The sequence below is a fragment of the Nicotiana tomentosiformis genome, chromosome 12 (genome assembly GCF_000390325.3).
Source record: "Nicotiana tomentosiformis chromosome 12, ASM39032v3, whole genome shotgun sequence".
Classification (NCBI taxonomy): domain Eukaryota; kingdom Viridiplantae; phylum Streptophyta; class Magnoliopsida; order Solanales; family Solanaceae; genus Nicotiana; species Nicotiana tomentosiformis.
Genome location: NC_090823.1, coordinates 33,549,983 through 33,569,006, shown reverse-complemented (window position 1 = coordinate 33,569,006; position 19,024 = coordinate 33,549,983). Strand labels below are relative to the sequence as shown.

The 19,024-nt window shown below is 41.4% G+C and overlaps 1 protein-coding gene across 1 annotated transcript; it reads left to right on the top strand.

Annotated features, from left to right (window-relative positions):
- The first annotated feature begins 11,154 nt into the window (after positions 1-11,154).
- LOC138902448 (uncharacterized) lies at positions 11,155-11,653 on the top strand. Its single transcript, XM_070190317.1, has 2 exons — positions 11,155-11,286; positions 11,378-11,653. Exons 1-2 carry the CDS (start codon positions 11,155-11,157, stop codon positions 11,651-11,653), a joined length of 408 nt encoding a protein of 135 aa, XP_070046418.1.
- The last annotated feature ends 7,371 nt before the right edge of the window (positions 11,654-19,024 follow it).

Here is a 19,024-nt window from a genome sequence, read left to right as displayed (position 1 = left end):
GCTACTGAAATGTCAAACAGTGAAGCCATGATCATGATCCTGGAATTATTGGACGAAAGGTGGGAAGCCGCCCCGGTCCAGTTGGCCGCCCAGAAGCAGCGAGTAGGGAGGTACTACAATCAAAGAGCTAATCTTCGACATTTCAAGTCGGGGATTTGGTGTTGAGAAAAGTAACACTACACACCAGGAGTCCAAACGACGAAAAACTGGGCCCGAATTGGGAAGGACCGTATAGAGTTGCCGGAGTAAACGGAAAAGGCTCATATAAACTCGAGTCGGGAAACGGTGTACAACTACCGAACAACTGGAATGTGGTACACTTAAAGCGGTACTACTGCTAAGGTTCGAGCTCAATTCCCATTTTAATATTTTTATGTTATGGACTAACTTATGCAGGTACTCGGCCGAGGACAAATGTGACTATTAGGTCTAAAAGCACGTGTTGTACTATTTTTTCCTTGAACATGTTTTTTCCTGAAGTGGAATTTTAGGCAAGGTTTTAAATGAGGTAACAGTAAAACGTGCTATCTTAGTTTCGAAGGCCGACCTTAAATCAAAGTTGTTGATCATTTTCACCGAACCAATAGTATTTGAGCCCTCACAAGTTCGACCTCAAATACTGGGGGCCATTACCCCTAGGTTAAGATCTTTAGAAGGTCCAATCATTTGATATTAAAGCCAAGGCTTGGTAGTTAGGATTCATTGAAGGGGTCAAACGGTCAAACGAATCGTACCCATGTAGCCTACTCTAGCCACAACACAAGGCTTATGTAACTCCAATTATGTACTCTACATACAAAACAATGAAATAAATCTTTGCTTTCATTATACTTTATTACTACGCATTTTTTTTGGTTAATGCTTCACAACGGATCTTAAATCTCAAAGCCCACGTGCTACCCCGACTCGGGGACTGTCGTCCGATAAAAAATTAGATGGTCCGGGCTATCGAGTCTAGGAGGCACCGAGCCTATTAGGCAGGGCCCGAACATAAAGGACTACAGTTTCCATAAAATGACTCGGTGACGTCCGAAGTCCGCACCCAGAAAGTAAGGTCCTTACGTATAATTGAAATCTATTAAAGGGTTACCCTCAGCAAAACATCATCGCATATGACTGGAACACTTAAGTATCTTAAAGGCCTCTAATCTTTATCAAAAATTCAAAGCCACGAGAAATTTGGAGTTACCATCGGGCCCTATTTTGGCTTCTGAAAAACACGGTGTTGCCAAAGGGAAATATATATATATATATATATATATATATATATATATATATATATATATATATATATATATATATATATATTTGTCAAAGGCACGATGAAACGACCTCAAAATAAACAAGAAGTAAAATGTACAATAGGGAAACAAAAAAGAGCTAAGGCATCTCCGCCTTATCTTCACCAGAGCACGAATCGGCACCGGAACCTTCAAAACCTTCAGAACCTTCCTGAACTTCGGGCTCATAAAGTTCCTTTGCCTTGGCCTCAAGCCATTTGGCTTCTTCAATCTCGGCCGATAGGTCGAATCCCCGGGCGTGAACCTCCTCGAAGGTCTCCCTTCGGGACATCCGCTTTACATACTCGGTCTTTGTTCTTAAACGAGCCTCGCCTATCTCCTCATCAATTTTATACAGGTCCAACATTTCCTCGACTTCAGAGGAATCAATCGAGGTTGCCTCTAATTTAGACTTCAGCACAGTATATTCCCGGCCAAGGGCATCCCGTTCCGAGATGACTGAATCCATTTGTGCCTGGAGTTTGTCATTTAGTCGAGACCACTTATTGGCCTTTTCCTTTGCTACCTGGAGTTGGTACTTGAACAATGCTAACTCCTCTTTTGTAGCCTCTTTTTCAGAAGCTAGCATGGTCCATCATGCTCCTTAGTGCCTCGGTCGTAGCTTTGACCTCGTCCATCTCGGCCCGAAGCTGGTCAATCAAGTCTATCTTCTCTTGGACTTGTGAGGTTGCGCCGTTAGTCACTACGCATAACCTCTCATTTTTAACCTTAAAATCCTTACCTTCTCGACAAGTTCGGCATGCTCGTGTTTCACTGACAAGGCCTCCTTTTGTGCCTTTTCCAGCTCGGCTCGGAGAATTGGGAGATATTTGAGGGCCTCATCTTTTTGTTCACTAAACACACTATACATGTCCTTCTTCCATAATTTCTCTTTGAGCTCGAACTCGAGTTGGCTGACTTCTATTCGATACCGAAGGAAGCTTTCATGGTGGAGTACCAAAGGTTGAGAAAGAATAGACAACTTACACGGTTCAGTACTTGTTGTGCCTTGTTGAAGAGGCTAGACATGCCTACTTCGTTCATCTTCACCTGGTCCTCCTCGGTTACCATGCAACGGAGATAGTTGGCCACACCTACCAGAGCAGACATCGCCCGGGCATCCGCCGGGATAGTAATCATGACTGTTCTTTTACGGTCGGGATCCACACTCAGAGTAGGGAACTGCCTACCAGGTTCAGGCTCGAATTCAATTCTCATGCTCTCGACGTCACGTCCTTTTTTGGGACCTCCAGGTGACCAAGCCCAAAATAACCCTCCAACGCACTCATGTCCAAGCCATCAAAAAACATGTTGAGTGGGCCATTTGTGCCTCGTTCCATCTCATTTTATTTCTCTTTATCGGCTTAAGCCCCGTCGAACATATACTTTGTGTGAGACAGGAACTATGCGATGTCGATGACACGGGCTACTTCCTTCGGGGCAGGGGCAATATTTTGGGAGGTCGTGGCCTCTGATTCTCCTTCTAGCTCCCGAGCTAGAGGGGGATCGGCCTCTCAGCCACCTTCTCCGGTTCTCAACCACCTTCTCCAGTTGCCTCCTGTTCTCCTCCGTCGATGGTCGACCCATGAGCGACGAACTCTAGATCATCATCCTCGGAGTAATCCCCGAGCCGGAAGAGGGAATCGGGGTCCGGTACCTTGGCTTTGGTACTCTTTTTATTGCTTTTCCAAACCTGAACAACTACCCTCTTCTTCTTGACTTTGACATCCGGGGAGCCAGATGATTCCTTTTTTTCTTCTTTTTCTCCTCTTTTGCAGTAGCTCTGGGTTGTCCCAAAGCAGAGGGTTCGGCAAGCGAGGACGGGACCTCATCCGATAACTGAAGCTTATTGGTCTTGGTCAAACCTGTGAAGAGGAAAAAGACTTAGCAGAAATAAAAGTTAAGTATGAAAATCATATTGCTCGAGAGAAGGACTCACTATGGGAACGGGACTCCCATTTGCCCTTTGAAATCTTGAGCCATTCGCACTCGAAGTAAGACATTTGTTTGCAGATTCCCTCTATCCACTCCTTGAAGTGGGGGACTGCATTTTGAACTTGGGTGACCACTGCACAACGGTAGACACATGCAATTAGAAAAAGAATAAAAGGCGTGCCAAGTACCCCGGGAAGGGAGAAACCTTACGGGATGAGTTCCATTTTCAGGAAACGGTAAGAATTCTGGGGGAATGAGGTCTTCTATTTTCACCCGAACGAACCTCCTCTGCCAACCACGATCTCGATCTTCATCGATGCTCGAGAATGGAGCTTCGCTTGCTCGACGAAGAAGCTTGATCTACCCCTCTCGGAAGACTCGGGGAATAAAAAGACGAAGCAGGTGGTCGAGGGTAAACCGAGGTGCTTCGGTGTTGTTGACAAAGTAACGGAGAAGGATTATGATCCTCAAAAAGGACGGATGAATATGCCCAACGCAGACCTCGTACCTTTTGCAGAACCCGAGAATTATGGGGTCCACCGGTGCAAGCGTGAAGGGGTAAGTGTAAACAGTTAGATACCCCTCCACATGAGTGGTAATGTCTTTGTTGGGCCCAGGGATGACCACTTCCTTGTCCTTCCAGTTGCAGTCCACCCGAACTATGGGGAGTGTGTCCTCGGTAATGGAGCATATATACCTCCATGCTCCCTTGCCTCGGTCTTGTTGACTGGAGGCCTTCTCGACTTTGAAGTCGTTCTCAATGGAATAACCCCCGAGGACAAAGCTCTTCAAAGGAGGCTCCGGGGCCATATCAGGAACAACCACTTCGGCATCCGTGGATGGATTAGAAGTTGAAGGGGCGGTCTGTTGAGGCACGGATTTGGAAGTTTTTGCCATCAAATTCTAGAAAATATGAAGGTTTGAAGGTAAGGATGAAGGTTTGAAGATGAGGATGAAGATTTGAAGATAGGGATAAAGATATGAAGGTATGACTGAAGATATAAAGAAGGAGTATGAACTTTAGAAAATAAAAATATGAAAATCTAGAAAACGAGGAGATTATCTGTGTACAGGTAAAATCGAGGGCATAGTTTTCCTTGATTCCCCAGTGAAGGAACAAAGGGTAAGCACGACTTGAAGTGATTATAATCGAGGCCAGGAGCCACTCATATCGAAACCCAGGAAGAATGAACAATGTATCTGAGATCATAAACGGTGAAATGACGGACCCGGGCCAAGTATAACTTCAAGACCTCGGGGGACGGGTGAACGGTAATGCATGACGAGAAGGAGGTCGTAATATTCGCCCTCAACCAGATATTACGGTGCAAATATCGTTCAGTATCAACTGTAGATCAACATTTACAGGAAAAAAAAAGATTTTTACATTTTTTAGACATGTACTAGGAGTGAAATCATCCTACTATATAAAAGGGAAGATTTTCTTTATTTTGACACATTGTGACACGTAAATCAAAGCAATAAAAGTTTACTTTTGTCTTCTAGCTACTGTTTAAGGAATTATTTATTTATTCTTTTCTTCACTCACGACCGAGCTTGTATTGAGGGTCCAATCGAGAACGAATTCTACTGTTTAATCTACGATTAGGCTTGATCATTATATTGCGATTGGTTTGATCATTTATTTTGTCTTTAACTCATTTACTTGTTGTTCTTAATTATTTGTATTGAATTAAATCATGTATCCTTTAAACCATGTACAAATTTAATTATTACTCATTTTGGGATAAACAAAGGTAAAAAATAACAATGAAAGAGATTTGACTTCCCTATGATGGCTCAATAGGTCATTTTAAGTTTTAAACTTCATTTTTGTGTTCCAAAACCACGAATAGCTCAGTTTAGTATTTCTTGATTTGTGTGCATAGTCCGTGTCTTTTTCTAAAAAATTATTATGCGAAAAATTGAAAAGAAATGTGAATTTTAACTTTAAAAATGATTTGAGTTGACTACGGTCAATATATTATGTAAACGGACCCAGATTAGTATTTTGAAGGTCCCGGTGGGTCCGTATCGTGATTTGGGACTTGGGCATATGCTCGAAATTAAATTCGGAAGTCCCTAAATTCATTTAACGTGATTTGTCGAAAACTAGTAATTTGAAGGTTTAAAGAATTCCTATGTTTAACCATAGGTTGACTTTGTTGCTATCGAATTCAGACTTCGGTTCCGGAATTTGGAATAGGTTCATTTCACTATTTATGACTTGTCTGCAAAATTTGGTGCAAAAAAAGTGTTGATTTAACATGATTCGGACGTCCAATTGTAAATTTGAAAGTTCTTAAGTTTTTTTGAAAATTCCATTCATTTTTATGTCTGATTCGTAGTTGTAGGTGTTTGTTTTTGGTGTTTTGATCACGTGAGCGAGTTTGTATGATGTTATTACATTTGTGTGCATGTTTGGTTTCGAACGTAGAAGAATTGCTGGTTTCAGAGATTCTTGTGTCTGGTGTTTTGTTCTTCGCGATCGCGAAGCCACTCTCACGATTGCGAAGGGTAACCTAGGCTGAGGTGGGATTTTCCTCTATGCGAATGAGAGGTTGAGGTCATGAACGCGAAGCAGTTGTGGGATCACCCTTCACGAATGCAATGGGTATGGGCCTGTGAGGGGATCTGCTGAGTGTTCTACGCGAACGCGAGCCCTGGCTCGCGAACGCGAAGGCCAGGGGGAAAAGCCTTTGTGAAAGCGTGAGGAACATCGCGAACACGTATGCCAATAGGGCTGCTATGCATCGCAAATGTGAAGAAGGCCTGACGCCTAGTCAATTAAATATCCCAAAGTCGGGATTTTCTTTATTTTTCACCATTTTCACATTTGAGCTCAGCCTAGAGGCGATTTTGAAGAGGAATTTCATCCCCACTTTATAGGTTAGTATATTTTAACTCGTTTTCTTTTATTTCCATCAACACCCATTGATTTCTAGCCTTTAATCTATTCTTGTTTATGGTAGAAATTAGGGATTTTGAGAAATTGAGATTTAGACCTCAAATTGAGGTCGGATTTCAAAACTAATCATATAATCGGGCTCGAGGGGTGAATGGGTAATTTGATTTTGGCCCGAATCTCTGGTTTTGACCAAGCGGGCCTGTGGTTGGCTTTTGTTAACTTTTTCCAAAATCATATAGAATGAATCTTTTTCACTCATGGATAGTTTCTAAAGATTATTTTGAATTGTTTGAACTATATTTGATTAGATTCGCTTGGTTTGGAGGCTAATTTTATAGGAAAGGCCCCGGTTGAGCCTTGTTTTTATTACGGAGCGAGCTAAGTGTTGAGGTTAACCTTGACTTGAGGGATTATGACTTGTTAGTCTATTTGATACGTGTTTAATGTGTGGGAAAAACGTATACGTGAGGTGACGAGTACTTATGCATTGTTGTTGGGTTAAAGCATGCGGGTGAGATTTGTTTCTTTGTGTTTTATTGCATTGTTAATTATGATATTCATGGTTAGGTTAGGTTATTACTCCCTTGATTATTCCTTTCGTAATTATTGCTTATTTCATAATTGTTTAGTACTTTTGTAAGTTGAAGTTTGGTATCTTGGCATCATATTTGACGTTAAATACATTCCCCGCATTATTTATTTCCCTAATTTATATTATCTTCATTACATGGTAATGAAGAGTGTAAAAGCACGAAGGGTAATGCCGTGCCATTCATCTCATTTATTCATTATTATATGGTGAAGAAGAGAGTAAAATTACGAAGGGCGATGCCGTGCCATTCATTTAATTTATTCATTGTTACATGGTGTGGTTGAGAGTAAAAGCACGAAGGGTGTTGCCGTGCCATTTTCATATCATTGGTTTATCTGATTTCATTGGTTGATGATTTATTTGGCTATTACGTGATTTCATACCTATCATAGTTATCATATTTTCCCCTCTTTTTGCATGTCCCCTCCCAGTTTGGACATTATAATTCTATGTTATTGTTGCCGCTTCATATACACTTGTACAGGTTTATTTACGTATGTGTCTTGTCATAGCCTTATTACTACCTCGTCGAGGTTAGGCTCGACAGTTACGAAGTACATTGGGTTTTTTGTACTCATACTACATTTTTACACTTCTTGTGCAGATACTGGTATTGGTCCTAGTGGTACGTGAGGTGTGTCAGCTCAGATCATTGCATATTGAGACTTGAGGTAGATCTGCTGGCGACTGCAGACCTTGAAGTCCCATTCCTCTTCCCACTTTTACTGTTCATTTCCTTCGAAACATCTGTATTTATTTTCAGACTCTTTGTAGACTTCTAGTTTCTAGTGTACTCGTGACTCCGAACCTTTGGGAGTAGATATTATCACGTGACCTATATTAGTAGGGTGTTGGTTTGAGTTCTATTTCTCGTTGTATATCATCATTGTGATTTAACTGTTTAAAGTTGGCTATATAATAATCTCATGTTGGCTTGCCTAGCAGGTGGATGTTAGGCGCCATCGCGACCCCAAGTTTGAGATTCCGGGTCGTGACAAGGTTGTATCAGAGCACTAGGTTTCGTAGGTCTCACGAGTCATGAGCAGGCTTAGTAGAGTCTGGAGGATTAGTACGGGGACATCTCTACTTATCTTCCAGAGGCTATAGAGTTTTAGGAAAAGTTTCACTTCTTTCCTTCTATATCGGGCAATTTTCTTCTATAATTGATGATTGAACCATTCTATTCTTGTTCTCTCACAGATGGCGAGAACACGCAGATCATCTGCAGCCGAACAGGAGCCTGAGCTCCTTGTGGCACCTATTACTATGGATAGAAGCCGAGGTCGAGTTCGAGCTAGAGGCCGAGGGTAGCAGTACCAGCAGTGGAGCCTCAGATTGATCATGAGGAGGAGGCCCCAGCTCAGACCGTACCCATCGGACCAGCTCAGGTTCCGGAGGGTTCACAACCACTCCAATGTTTCAGGACGCTCTAGTCCGCTTGGTGGGCCTTATGGAGAGTGTGTCCTAGACCAGTGCATTCTCAATGGCACCAGCAGCCTCTCGGGATTGGGGAGGGGCACAGACTTTCGCTACTCACACCCCGGAGCATGTGGCTCCCCTATATCAGACTCCAGCAGCCCATCCAGTTGGGTTGGTTTAGCCGGCTATTGGGGCATAGGCTGGTGATAGGCCCGTTATGTCTTTTGAGGCCTTGTTGAGGCTGGATAAGTTTACCAAGCTCTTCCCTGTTCATTTCAGCGGTGCGCCTTCTCAGGAATCTCAGGATTACTTGGACCGTTGCCATGAGGTGTTGCGCAACATGGGTATAGTTGAGACTAATGGGGTTGATTTTGTCGTGTTCCAGATGACCGGTTCTGCCAAGAGATGGTGGAGAGATTATGTGTTGACTAGACCAGCTGGTTCACCTCCACTTACCTGGGATCAGTTTTCACAACTATTTTTAGAGAAATTCATTCCTTTCACTCTGAGAGAGGATTACCGTAGGCAGTTTGAGCATCTTCAGTAGGGTAACATGACTGTTACCTAGTATGAGACTCGATTTGTGGACATCTCTTGCCACACCATTATCTTGCTCTCTACTTAGAGGGAGAGAGTGAAGAGATTCATTGATGGGCTCACTTTCACTATCAGGATACAGATGGCCAAGGAGACCAGAGATGATATATCTTTTCATAGGGCCGTAGAGATTGCCAGATGGATCGAAATGGTTCGTGGTCAGGAGAGGGGGTCGGTATCTGATAAGAGGCCTCGTCATTTTGGTGGTTTTAGTGGTGCCTCATCTGGAGGTAGGTGTATTTTTGGTAGAGGCCATCCTCCGAGACTATTTCAGTCAGCGCTTCAGGCATCCCACGGTGCTTCGAGTAGTCGTGGTCCTTATGTATCTTATTCTTAGCAGCTAACCTACAATGCACCATTAACTTATATTAGTGCACCTCCAATCCATAGTTATCAGAGTGGTTATCCAGGTCGTCAAGGCCAGTTCCAGGGTCAGCAGTCATAGAAGCCGAGGGCTTGTTATACTTGTGGAGATCCAAGGAACCTTTCTAGATTTTTCCCCAGATCACAAGTCAGCATGCACCAAAAATGTTCTCGTGCTATGATTCTGGCACGAGTTGCTCCATCGCCCGCTCAGCCAGCTAGAGGCAGGGGTCAGGCTGCCAGAGGTGGAGGTCAGGCCATTAGAAGTGGAGGTCAGGCTGTTAGAGGTGGAGGCCAGCCAGCCAGCTAGAGGTCGTCCAAGAGATGGAGGTCAGAGTGGTGGGGCCCGATCCCATTTTATGCATTCTTGGCTAGACCTGAGGCTTAGTCATTTGATGCCGTCATCACAAGTATTGTTCTAGTTTTCCATATAGATGCTTCAGTTCTATTTCATCCGGGCTCTACTTATTCCTAAGTGTCATCCTGTTTTGCTTCATATCTGGTTGTGCTTCGTGATTCTTTGAGTGATCCTGTGTATGTGTCTACGCTTATGGGAGATTCTGTTATTGTAGATTGTGTCAATCGCTCGTGTGTAATTATTATTGGGAGTCATGAGACTAGTGTCGATTTCCTACTTCTTGATATGGTGGATTTTGATGTTATTCTGGGTATGGATTGGCTGTCACCGTATCATGCTATATTGGACTGTCATGCTAAGACGGTGACCTTAGCCATGTCAGGGTTGCCTTGATTAGAGTGGAGATGGACTCTTGGTCATTCTACCAGCATGGTTATTTCTTATATGAAGGCTCGACGCATGGTTGAGAAGGGATGTTTAGCCTATTTGGCCTATATTTGTGATCCTAGTACGGAGGTTCCTTCCATGGATTTGGTACCAGTTGTGCGTGAGTTTCCAGAGGTATTTCCTGGAGATCTGCTGGGGATGCCACCCGACAGAGATATTGACTTATGTATTGATTTGAATCCTGGAACTCAGCCCATTTCTATTCCACCATACAGTATGGCCCCGCCGGAGTTGAAGGAATTGAATGAGCAATTGCAAGATTTGCTTGATAAGGGATTCATAGACCTAGTGTCTCACTTTGGGGTGCGCTCGTGTTTTTTGTGAAGAAGAAGGATGGTTCGATGAGGATGTCTATAGACTATCGACAGTTGAACAAAGTCACTATCAAGAACAAGTAACCGTTGCCGAGGATTGATGACTTATTTGATTAGCTTCAAGGTGCCAAGGTATTTTTGTAGACTAACTTGAGGTCTGGCTACCATCAGTTGAATATTAAGGCATATGATGTCCCTAAGATATCTTTTCGGACTCGGTATGGGCATTTTGAGTTCCTAGTGATGTCATTTGGATTGACAAATGTCCTAGCAACACTTATGGATTTGATGAACCGGGTATTTAAGCCCTATTTGGATTCTTTTGTGATCATATTCATTGATGATATCTTGATCTACTCCCGCAGTCGAGAGGAGCATGAGCAGCATCTTTGGATTGTACTTCAAACTCTGATAGATAGTCAGTTATATGCCAAGTTTTTAAAGTGTGAGTTTTTGTTGGACTCGGTTTCCTTTTTGGGGCATGTGGTATCGGCCGAGGGCATTAAAGTAAATCTTAAGAAGATTGAGGCGGTTCAAAACTGGCCCAGACCTACTTCAGCTACAGAGATTCAAAGTTTCCTAGGTTTGGCGGGTTATTATCATTGGTTCGTGCAGGGGTTTTCATCCATAGAAGCCCCATTGACTAGATTGACCCATAAGGATGCTCCATTCAGGTGGTCCGATGAGTCTGAGTTGAGCTTTCAAAAGCTCAAAACTATTTTGACTATGGCGCCAGTGTTGGCGTTGCCCACAGGTTCAGGATCCTACATGGAGTATTATGATGCATCGCGTATTATGGTGCAGTATTGATGCAGGATAGTAAGGTGATTACATACGCTTCGCAGTAGTTGAAGGTTCATGAGAAGAATTACCATATTCATGACCTAGAGTTGGCAGCCATTGTTCATGCACTGAAGATTTGGAGGCATTACCTCTACAGCATGTCGTGTGAGGTGTTCAGAGATCATCAGAGTCTACAGTATTTTGTTCAAAGGGATCTCAACTTGAGGCAGAGGTGGCAGTTAGAGCTGTTGAAAGACTATGATATCACCATTTTGTATCATCCCAAGAAGGTTAATGTGGTGGCTGGTGCCTTGAGTAGAAAGGTTGTGAGTATGTGTAGCCTTGTGTATATTCCGCTTGATGATTGACCACTTGCATCAGATGTTCAGGCCTTGGCCAGTTGTATTCTCTTGCACGGTCTCTCCATCTTCTTTGTTTGAGCACATCAGAGAGTGTCAGTTTGACGACCCCCATTTGCTTGTCCTTAAGGACACGGTGCAGCACGGTGGTGCCAAGCAGGTTTCTATTGGAGATGATAGAGTGTTGCGGATGCGAGATTGGAGTTGTGTGCCCAATGTGGATGGGCTTCGTGAGTTGATTCTTGAGGAGGCCCACAGTTTGCTGTATTTCATTCATCCGGGTGCTGCCAAGATGTAATAGGATATGCGGCAACATTATTTGTGGAGAAGAATGAAGAAGGATATAGTTGCATTTGTGGCTCGATGTTTGAATGGTCAGCAAGTAAAGTACGAGAATCAGAGGCCTAGTGTCACGCCCCTTTTTCTCGCAAAATCGGATTTCGACATTGAAAACTCTTTTAAAAGGAAGGGTTATTCAAAAGAGAGAGTCTCCACCTAACGGATTAAGGTGTGTTAGGGCACCTATTTGCAAATGAATCGGGTTTACTAGTTTGCATCACCAAAGATCGGTTAAGGGATCAAATTACCTCGAGGAGAAGGTGCTAGGCACTCATCGAGGTCCACAACGGTGGGTCCCGGCAGAACTCGAATTATCTGAATTAGTCTAAGAGAAAAGAAACAGTTTGGACAAATAAAGAAATATTTTAACAGGAATGGGGGGGGGGTCCTAAGTTTTTTAGCCTAAAGGATCACCCTGTGCAACATATATAATATTTTTAAAATCCCTCAAGATGGGGTGTTACTCATATTATTCAGCTAGCACAGACTATCATCTCCTGCTACCCGATTACTATCTTTAAGTTGTTTACCTAAAGCGCTCTATTTAATTCTAAGTCGTGCCCTATGCGTGCACTACCCGTCCTATGCCTATGGTCCAGGAGGCATTTGGACCTCTATTTCAGGGTGGTTCTAGACCTTAACTTAGGCTGCTCAGAAGAAAAAAATACTAAGCGACAGAAGTTAGGACTCTCAAATAGAAACAAGTATGGGCTCAAGTTAGCCTCCGCATTTAGACATCAAATGCACTCCAAACTGATTAGCATTGACAGATTTTATTAATTGCAGAATCCTATAGGCCGGATATCTATGTGATATTGAATGAACGAGCAGGCAGTCATGTATAAAATCAGTTTCTTAATGCGACTATTAGAACCTACATAAATCTGCCTACTGATTTTAGCATAATACAATTAAGCCTATTAGCATGGTATCTAGGTGTTTTATGCGATAGTAAATAGTGGTAAGTCATAGAAACAGACCCAGAATTATTTGTTTTAGCCCTATAAGCATGTTTTCCAGCGAAGGTGAAATTACAGTATTTGGAAACTTATGAATAAACAGGCAGAAATTAAATTGTTTCAAACCTATAGGCATGCTTTCTACAATTTGATCCAGTTTTAGATTCTATAGGCATGATTTCTATCATTTGATCAGAACAGTGCGTAAACAGAATTTTGCATACATATTGGATCATACCAGAACATAATTGAACCAAGCATTGAACCTATGGACATAGCTGCTAGCACATAATGACTGAACATAATAAAGTACCTATAGGCATGATTTATAACACATCACATATGATAACACATTGTTGGACCTATAGGCAGGATTTCTACCCAACTTATTGCAAATGTAAAATAAGAACCCCTTCCCAATTTCACTAACACCCCACAATTGTTATTACAAATAATTATTACAGACCAAAATTTAATAAATAAATTACAAAGTAAGTGTAACTATAGGGAGCCTACAACAGGCCTAAATACACCTGGACAGGCCAGGCCTTCCACTCACAATAGCTCCAAAACCATGTTCATAAATACAAAGTAACCAGTTGTTGAGTGATTCAAACATATCAAGGCTAAACACACAGAACCCAAATCCCTAGTGTGTCAGAGTTCCCAAGGGCTTCAAGAATCCAGGGCAATACTCATACTAGAGAGAGATCAGAGGATAGAAACTAAGTAGCCTTGGCTTTCAGCCGGCTAGGAGTAAGAATTCAGAAGGATCAGGGGAGTAGAATGGGATTAGGGAATTTACTGAAGGACAAGATCAAATATTGAGCATATATGAACAAATAGTAGACATGCTTAATCCTAATAAGACTTAAACAAGTTTTAGGAATTAAATGAATCACATGCTAAGAAGGCAAGTTCATAAGCAGATTCATAGTGATAACAGAAGATCCAAATTAGACTAAGTGCAGGAACTAGTGTCATAAGAAGGGATCCCATTAACTAGCAATAGGTCAGGACATGTTAAAACTGATTAAGGCAGTTATAGAGGTTTCATAATATAGTAAGAACAAAGTCAAACATGCCACATTATAACAGGTTCAACAAAAAGGCTTATAAATCTGTTAATGCACACATCTATACATGGTTAATCAGTCCACAGGAAAAGGTATGGGAGCATGTTTATAAACAGGTTCATAATAGACTTAACTTTAAAAGATAGTAATCAATAACATAGAGCTTAAGCAGAATTTCATTAATCAACTCAAAATAGATTCAAACATGTCTCAAACTACAAGTAATTGTATTTAGGATAACATAGTCTGATTGAAATAACACGTTGAGCAAATAATCATAGTGAAATGGAAGGGGGTCTAATAACTCACCAGTTGAGATGAAACAGGGAAGAAAGGGATCTAACAGTGTGGTAAATACCACCAACAGAAGCAAGAAATTGGAGATTTCTGGCCTTGGCTTTCAGCCAGTCAGGAATCAGAATACAGAATGAGATTATTCAAGAGTAAAAGCACACAACTTTGTTATAGTAGTGAAAGATTTTCGAACTCAGAACTTCCAAGTCTTTTTTCTTTAAAAGGGAGTGGGGAAGGGTTTAAATAGTGCAAGGATTAGAACATAAACATGGAAAATAACTTGTTTAAACACCAAAAAAGGCAAGTACTTAAATCAATAAAATTGAAACCCTAATTTTTAGGTAAAAATACACAAGATTGGAAAAAAATAAGGCAAAGAATCACATAATGAATACAATGAACATAGACAGGAAATTATTTACAAGAAGCACAAAGTAAAACCAGATTTGGTTCAAGTAAAAAAAAGGGTTGAACCCCTAGTTTTAGTAAATCACAAAATCGAGAGAAACATAAAGGCAAAGAATCACATATTAGCATAAAACCAACATAGATAGGAGATTATTCAAAAAGAAACACAGAATCGAACCAGATTTGGTTCAATTAGAGAAGATCTGAAACCCTAATTTAAGGCAAGTAAAAGCAATCAACAGAAATAGGCAGATTCATGTGTAATAGAATGAATATAGATGAAATAATTCTAAAAATCAATCTTGAACCAGTTTTGGTTCGAATCAAAAGAGAATCTGAAACCCTAACCCTAGGGAATCAGCCAGATACGAACGAATCGGGCTTACATGGTTCAAAATAACGCGTTTGGACTTAAGGTCGTCCAGATTCAAGAGGTAAAGATCCATTTGGACAGAATCAAAGATGGGGTGCTTGCCATGTTTAGGAAAGTACATAAGTTATTCCACAAAATAGCACTAAATAAGGGAAATATCTTGAGTTGGTAGGTGAACGGGGAAAGAATCCCATTAGGAACGGGATTTGGGGGGATTTTAGTGAGGCGGAGGGATTAGGGTTCATCAGAGGAGGGAAACAGAGGCGTCGGATTTGGGAAATGAGGGTTAGGGTTTGGGGTGGAGATATAAGGAAATGGAGGGATCGTTTATGAGTCGTTGATCATTTTTTATAACGGATGGGATTTGAGCGGACTGGGCTGGGTTTAATTAAGTGGGTAAGGGTAATTCGGCCAGGGGTATTGGGCTTGGGGTAATTGGGTAGGTTTGGGTAGTTTAGGTCCGATAATGTAATTGAAAATTGGGGCCAGATTTTAAATACCCAATTTATTAAATAAATAATTTATAAGAAATGAATAAATAACAAAAATATCATTTGTGCATAAAAATGATTAAAACCAATTATTTAACACAATAAAAATATAAAAGTTAATTTGTTTGCATAAATAAAGTAATTATAAGCATGTATGGGCTATTATTGCAAAATGTGCAATTTAGCCTTAAAAAATACAAACGTAATTATAAAAAATGTACTAAAAATATTTAAAACCTAATATGTGTGTAAATTATAAGTTTAGATGATAAAACAATCATAAAATAATTTTTAAGGTAATTAATAGATATTTATATATAATAAAATGCCGAAATAAATTGATTTAAAGCCTTTAAAATTATAGAAAATTATGAAAAATACTTATATATGCTTGTAGATCAAATGGTGATGCAAGTGCACTATCTTGAAATATATATATATATATATATATATATATATATAAAATATGATGAAACAATTGGGTATCAACAGCTGTCCCTCTTTACCCGGGAAGGGTGAAAGAGTTGGCGAGTAAAGAAATGATGACCGATTTTGACCGAATGGGGTGTTTTGAAAAGTATAGGCCGCATTCTGGTCTCTGAGCTGCCTACATATCCCTGGTTTTACAAGAATCAGGCCATGTATAAATCTGGATCCAATGATGGAATAAACCGATAGAGTTGTTATAAGAACAGACAAAATATTCTGGATAGGACAACTCGGGATTGAGAGCTGTTATGGATATTTGAGTGGGTATCAGATGGGAATGGGTAACGGACGGTGATCGGTTACGTTTGAAATAATCTAAGGATATGAACGTTGAATGGAAACTGGAGCGAAGATTGCTCCCGTTAGGAGAACGGTTGCTTCTTGATCACCTGCAAATTCAAAATACGATGCATGCATATAGATTATCGCATAAATTTAAACATGATGCAAATTCCCTTTGGACCATGGAGATCGTCTTTGGACGGTGAGGATGACGTCCTTAGATCATGACATTCTGGGCCATGAATTGTGCGGTAAAGGATTTGCAGGCCATGAAATGATGTTCTCGGGCTATGAAGATGGTGCCTCTGAACCATGTTTCCTTTGAATAATGATGTGCAATATTGAGAGATTCTCAGGCCATGGCATGGTGTCTTTCGGATATAAGGATGATGCCTTCGGACTATGACGCCTTCGAAATATTTGGCTAAGTTTCAGCCCATGAGATGCAAAGATATGATGTTTGAGATAGGACAAGATTGAGCTTAGTCTGGTGTAAGGTCGGAGGCAGAGCTCAACCTCGAGAGAAGATAATGATGCAGGACTTTTGGAATAGAGCAACATATGTGGTCATGCAAGGAGAGATAATGCTTAGTCTCGTGTGGGGGAAGACAAAGCTTAGCGTTATGCAGTTGAGGAGGCAGGGTTTAGCTTCATGTAAGATTGGAGACAATGCTTAGTCTCAAGCAAAGGGAAGGCAGAGCTTAGCCTTATGCAGTTGAGGAGGCAGGGCTTAGCCTCATCCAAGATTTGAGACAGTGCTTAGTCTCATGCAATGGGAAGGTAGAGCTTAGCCTTATGAAGTTGAGCAGGTAGGGCTTAGCTTCATGCAAGATGAAGACAATGCTTAATCTTATGCAATGGAAAGGAAGACCTTAGCTTTATGCAATTGAGGAGACAGGGCTTAACCTCATGCAAGATGGAGACAGTGCTTAGTCTCATGCAAAGGAAAGGCAGAGCTTAGCCTTATGCAATTGAGGAGGCATGGCTTAGCCTCATGAAAGATGGAGACATTGTTTAGTCTCATGCAAAGGGAAGGCAGAGCTTAGCTTTACGCAATTAACGAGACAGGGCTTAGCCTCATGTATAATGGAGACAATGCTTAGTCTTATGCAAAGGGAAGGCAGAGCTTAGACTTATGCAATTAAGTAGGTAGGGCTTAGCCTCATGCGAGATGGAGATAGTGCTTAGTCTCATGCAAAGGACAGATAATAAGTAGTAGCAGTGTATTTCTTAGCTGGAAATGTGTTTGCGCTTGGCAACTTTATCGTTATAAAGATAGTGATTCAGAGGTGTGCCCAAATTTGAGAATATTTCTTGTTCCTGCATCCAAAGGACAATCGTGAGTTTTACGGGGGAAGGTTGGTTTGTGCCTCCTCCTGCTTGCTTTGCCTCGCTCTGCATCAAAATCCTACTCGAGTTACCATGCGTAGCATCTGATTGTTTTATAAAATAAAGTTTTCGAAAAATGTATGTGCATATGCTGAATGTAGCTATTTAAAATACATTAGTATGCAATATCAGATAAATTAGATGATCCAATGACTGTGACACTTTAGAGACATTGCGACTTCCTTAGAATTTTGAGGGTCCTCCTCAAAATCCTTCCCCGGTTTACTTAGGCGATTCTCTGACCGTTCCGGAATTTCGAGGGTCCTCCTCAAATTTTTGCCCCAGTTTCTGATTATGGGGAAATGAGAATTTTATTGAATTATGACCGAACCCACAGGGCTACCTACGTATCCCCTGTTTAACGGAAATCAGGTCAAGTGTAGTTCAGTTACATCAATTGCATAAATGTAAACAGCTTTAAACATAGTAACTTTTGACTGCATCTGAGTTGATAGGCTCTGGCCAAATCTCGCCATCCATTTCTGCGGGTATGAGTGCTCATCCTGTTAGTACTCTGTGAACCATATAGGGTCCTTGCTAGTTAAGTAAGAATTATACTTTGGCTTAATCCTGATGTGGAAAGATTCGTTTCAACACTAGCTGCCCCGGTGCGAATTATCTAGGTTTGACCCTTTTGTTGAAAGCTCTGGACATTCTGTTCTAATAAAGTTGACCACGACATACTGCATTCATTCTTTTCCCGTCAATGAGAGCTAATTATTCATAGCGACTTCTTACCCACTCTGCATCACTCAGTTCAACTTCCTGTATAATTCATAGGGAGGGAATTTCTACCTCGGAGGGAATGACGGCTTCAGTACCGTAGACCAATAGGTAAGGAATTGCCCCGGTTGACATGCGGATTGTGGTCCGATACCCCAATAAATAAAATGGTAACCTCTCGTGCCATTGCTTGTGGTTGTCTACCATCTTACTCAGTATTTTCTTGATATTCTTGTTTGCGGCCTCCACGGCTCCATTTATTTGAGGCATGTATGTTGTGGAATTCTTGTGCTTGACTTTGAAGGTCTCGCACATAGCTTTCATTAGGTCACTATTGAGATTGGTGGCGTTGTCGGTGATGATGGACTCTGGAACCCCAAATCGCAAACAATACGATCTCTGACAAAATCTACGATGACTTTCTTAATTGCAGCTTTGTAGGATATAGCTTCGACCCACTTTGTGAAGTAGTCTATGGCCACTAAAATGAACATGTGCCCGTTTGAAGCGGCAGGCTCGATTGGTCCAATGACGTCCATTCCCCAAGCGGCAAAAGGCTAAGGTGCATTCATTGCATTGAGTTCATTCGGCGGCACCCGTATCATATCTGCGTGTATTTGGCACTGATGATATTTCTGGACATACCTGATGTAGTCTATTTCCATAGTCATCCAAAAATAACCTGCCCTCAGTATCTTCTTGGCTAAAACGAAACCATTCATGTGTAGTCCACAAATTCCTGAGTGTATCTCTTCGAGTAGTTTGGAAGCTTCCTTGGCGTCAACACACCATAATAATCCTAAGTCTGGAGTCCTCCTGTACATAATTCCTCTACTTTGGAAGAAA